Genomic DNA, 4,523 nt, shown 5'->3' on the forward strand with positions numbered 1-4,523 from the left:
TCTGCAGTTAGTTACACGAATTCAGATATGGGATGAAATCGGATAGGGATGAACGGGTTTAAGAGTTTTTAAGAGTTTTTGCCAAATGCTTTATAATATAATATATATATATATATATATATATAATATAGTAATTAAGATAGTTATGGAAAAAAATCAAACATCCTTATGTGTGTGTGTGTGTGTGTGTGTGAAAGAGAGAGAGTCATTGGCACACAGACATCTGGGTCACAGTTAAATCCTAGCCTCTTATGAGGTCAAGAGTTTAAACCTCAGTAAACGTGATAAGCGTACATCAGTATTTGTTGCGTATAAATATGACATACTTAAAAAAGTGAGAAATGAAAAACCTTGGGTAAGGCGAGCTTTTGATGGGTTTTTGACCGTATTTTCTCCAATATTTTTCAGATATTTTCTCCTCATATGGCACTTGAAAAATCCTCTTCGTTTGGTTCTTCCTGCAAAACAAATATGCTCTTAGAGAATGTAACACATATTAATTTTTTAAATCAAATTATATTCACAAATTTATCTCCAATTGCAAAAAAAAATATATCTAAGACAACCCATAAAATGAAATCGTACGTAATCGAGAGGGGAAACATCTTTTGACTTTTCCACAGATAAATTTTTACATTTTTACCGTTTTTTGTATCGGGTTGTACTTTTAGCATAAGTCCTCGTATGCTTGGAAATGCCAAGAGATTGTTGATTCCCGTGAAGAAGTTCTTGGTTGTAATGTTGGTGTGCTTGATCTTGCGATCCTTTGGAGGAAAAAGAGGTTGGGGTTGATGAGATACGCAAAATAGAAGGATGGTTTTGTAAATTGGGAAAGTCGAAGGGGTTGAATGGTTCTTGTAACAATTCTTCATTTATGTGTAAATTTGGTCGAAATTGATAGATATCTTCAACTTGAAAAGTTGAATTTTGTGGATTGTAAGCCTCTATAGGCACTATTTGAGTGTTGGTGACGCTGTTGGTGTTGCTGGTGGTTATAGGCATTGTTGGAGTGGCTGTGATGGTGTTAGTGGTGGTTATAGACGTGATTGGAGTGGTGTTGTTGGTGTTAATGGTGGTCATAGGCATAACTGGTGTGATAAATCCGGTGTTAATGGCGGGTATTGGAACAACTGGATAGGTGTTTGTGGTGGTTATAGGCATATTAGGAGCTATGGTGTTATCGGTGGCTATAGGCATAACTAGAGTGCTGGTGATGGTATTTGTATTGTTGTTGTTCGTTGTACTCATGGGGAAGGAAGAGGTATTAGCAGCATAATTAAAATCCATGACGTCATCGAAGTTGATGTTATCACCGGATGTTTGACCCCTACTATCACCATACAGAAACTGGGACATCAATGTTTCACCTTGAAAGGTAAATTTTTGACTGTTATAAGCATTTGTGGGCACAATCGAATCAGTGAGGGTAGAAATGGTGGCAGTGATAGGGGAAGAGGGAGTAACGGCAAAATGAAAGCCCCTAACACTATCATGTTGGTGGGAATCATTATCGCCATCGGGTGTTTGATTTATACTGTTTCCATGTACGAGCGGATACAAAGACATCTGACTACGAAAGATCAGGTTTTGACCACCGTTAGTGTTTACAGGAATAACCGGAGCAATGATAGTGGCGACGGGGCTGGTGCTAGTGGTAGTGGTGGAGGAAAAGGAAAGGGAGGATGACGTCGAAGGTGAGGCAACGTTAGAGTACAATCGCCTGAAAATGGCATGTAGCTCATCTTCATTCATCGTATGGTTCAGTTTCTAGATAGAAATCGACACCCGAACGCTGACTTTTAACAATGAAGATAGAGTCTGCAAAAAAGATTTCGATATGAAAAAAGAAATAAAATCTGTCATATAAATATTACTCAAACTCTAACATTAATTCTAAGATTTATTTTTATATTAAAAATATAAAAATAAATGGTCAAGGGTCATTAAAAATTTAAAATATATTATAATAATAACTTACAAGAAAATATAAATAAAATAAAGATATTTATTGCAACAAGAATAAAAAAAGGCCCTTTGATTTTTGCTTTATTTAAAGGTTGTTTGTCAGTTGCTGAATGATTTAGTACAAAATGATCAAATGGTCAGAATGATTAAGAGGCTCTCATGATATAATGCAAAATAAATTACAATTGTTTACAATAAAATTAGAGTGTTGAATGGTTAAGGGAGACTCGAGATACAAAATCATTCAGGGGATTTAAAAACCATTAAGAAGCAAAAAAAAAAAAAATTATCAAACAAGATTCACCTCTTAACGATTCAGGAACTGCCTCTTAATGAAACTATTAAGAAGTAAACAAACAACCTCTAATTAGTCTTTAATACATTAAATGTAATAAACAAATTAAAATATGTTGCAAATTGGAACAATATCTTTCATTTTTATCAAATTGGTGCATAAAGTTTAACAAAAAGGTGTGATCTTGAATAACTTCATCACAACACTATTAAACTGCTTTATGGTGTACTGTTTGTAATTCATATACATTAACGTTAACAATGAAAACTAAAAACAGATATATACATTGTCTTCAATAAAAATTTTATTGAATCATACTGTTTGGTTACAGTTGACGTCATATATAATCAACAATACTGACCTCTATGATAATCTTTTTGGTGACAGTTTATGCGTCTGATAATATTCAATGTTCCTGCTATTTATGATTGGATTTGCATTCGTAATCTTCGCATTCAATCTACTAGGTCAAGTATACGATTTTTCTTGGAACGCGATTGCGTCACTCTCAGTATATTTATATCCCTATAGCATACCTTTTCTAGTATTTTGCATTTTTAAACTGTAAAAACGAAAAGAACTGAGAAAATGATTGGTTGAGAGAAAACGGTTACAATGCTTTTCATAAAGTTCATTTCAAAACTTGAAAACTTAAAGTTTAGGGTGAATTGTGACAATATCAAAAATATTAACACCAGAAATGCAATTTGAGGGATTGTGAGGGGCCTTGTTGTTTTTTCATATTGACTTGTAAAAAAGTCAAAAGACATTTATTTCTTTCTAACAAATTTTCTATTATTATTTTCTGTCTGAGTTGCGATTCGAAGCTTCTTAGGTTTCATTTACTCCATCGATTACGATGTATACCATGTGAAACACATATACAGGTATCGGAATAAGGTTGAGTTCCGATAAGAAGAAAGTTACAGTGACAAACATAAGAAAAGATCTTCATCCTTGGATCGATTATAATTGTAAATCAATTCCCTTCTAAAGTGCAATTCATAAGTGTACGTGAGATTAAAAGTGATCAAGGGTTCAAATCTATCGTTATACTTCTCGCCATAATTTCCATTTTCACACCATCCTTCGCTTATGGGAATATCATATAAAAACTATCTAAACATTAGAAATTAAATCAAGTTGTATCTATTGTTCCATATACCAATTTATATGTGATATTTAATTTAAAAATTCTGTAAAACTCAATAAAAAGGAGATAATAATTATTTTAAATGTTTTCCACCAATAATATGATGCAGTGAGATAAATCTCCATTTTAATGTTTGGTTTTTATTATTTATCTCTATCGATATAATATGATTTTATGTGGGTTTTAGAAAACGATAGTATTTTTATTTTTGAATAAATATAAATTTGAAAGATAACATAAAATTTTGATAAAAATAAATCGATATTAATATCAAATTAACTATTTAATAATTCTCCTTTTTTTTGTGTAACTTATTGAATTCAATTTTTTTATTGTAATTTAATTTAGATTTAATAACAAAATAATTTATTTTTGGTTTAATAATATCATTTTTTATAAAAATAATAATTAAAGATTATATTAGAACTCAATAATTATCTTAATTATATTTTAGATTTTCTATATTTAAAATGAATGTTTATCGTGTATTTGAATATTTGATTATGTTTATCTACATTTAGTTACATAAATTTAAAAATGAAGCTTTAATAAGTTGTAATATGCATAAAAAATTATTTTTAAGAGTTTTTGTCAAATGTTTTATAATATAGTGTATATATAAACTTTTTTAGAAGTTTTTTTTTAAGTATATAATATTTATATATGATAAATGCAACAAATAAACTCACACACCCTTCTCACCTATGGTGAGGTTTGAACCCCTAACCTCCTAGAAGGCCAAGCCTACGATACCGCTAGGCCAAAGGCCATTTGGTAACTTTTTTTAGAAGTTTATAGAAGGATAAATTAATAATACTATTTAATAATACTAAAATGGTACTCGTGCAATGTAACGAGATAAATCTCGATTTTAACGTTTTATTTTATTCTTTATCTGAAGATGTTATAATACGGTTTTTATATGGTTTCAATAAAAGGATAATGTTTCTATTTTTGAATAAAATATAAATTTGAAGATATCATAAAATTTCGAAAATAAATATATCAATATTAGTATCAAATTAACTATTTAATTGTGTAATTTCTTTAATTCAATTTTTTTATTATAATTTAGTTTAGATTTAATAACAAAGTAATTTATTTTTGATT

The 4,523-nt window shown here is 30.0% G+C and overlaps 1 protein-coding gene across 1 annotated transcript; it reads right to left on the reverse strand.

Moving 5' to 3' along the window:
• Positions 1-639: 639 nt before the first annotated feature.
• Positions 640-1,752, reverse strand: LOC112529115 (uncharacterized protein PB18E9.04c-like). Its single transcript, XM_025140188.1, has one exon. It carries the CDS (start codon positions 1,750-1,752, stop codon positions 640-642), a length of 1,113 nt encoding a protein of 370 aa, XP_024995956.1.
• Between the last annotated feature and the right edge of the window lie 2,771 nt (positions 1,753-4,523).

The sequence above is a fragment of the Cynara cardunculus genome (assembly GCF_001531365.2).
Source record: "Cynara cardunculus var. scolymus isolate 2C chromosome LG 16, CcrdV1, whole genome shotgun sequence".
NCBI classification, from domain to species: domain Eukaryota; kingdom Viridiplantae; phylum Streptophyta; class Magnoliopsida; order Asterales; family Asteraceae; genus Cynara; species Cynara cardunculus.

What these genes read in the sequence shown, in the direction of transcription:
- LOC112529115 (XM_025140188.1), bottom strand. Translation starts at nt 1,752, where the DNA reads ATGAATGAAGATGAGCTACATGCCATTTTCAGGCGATTGTACTCTAAC.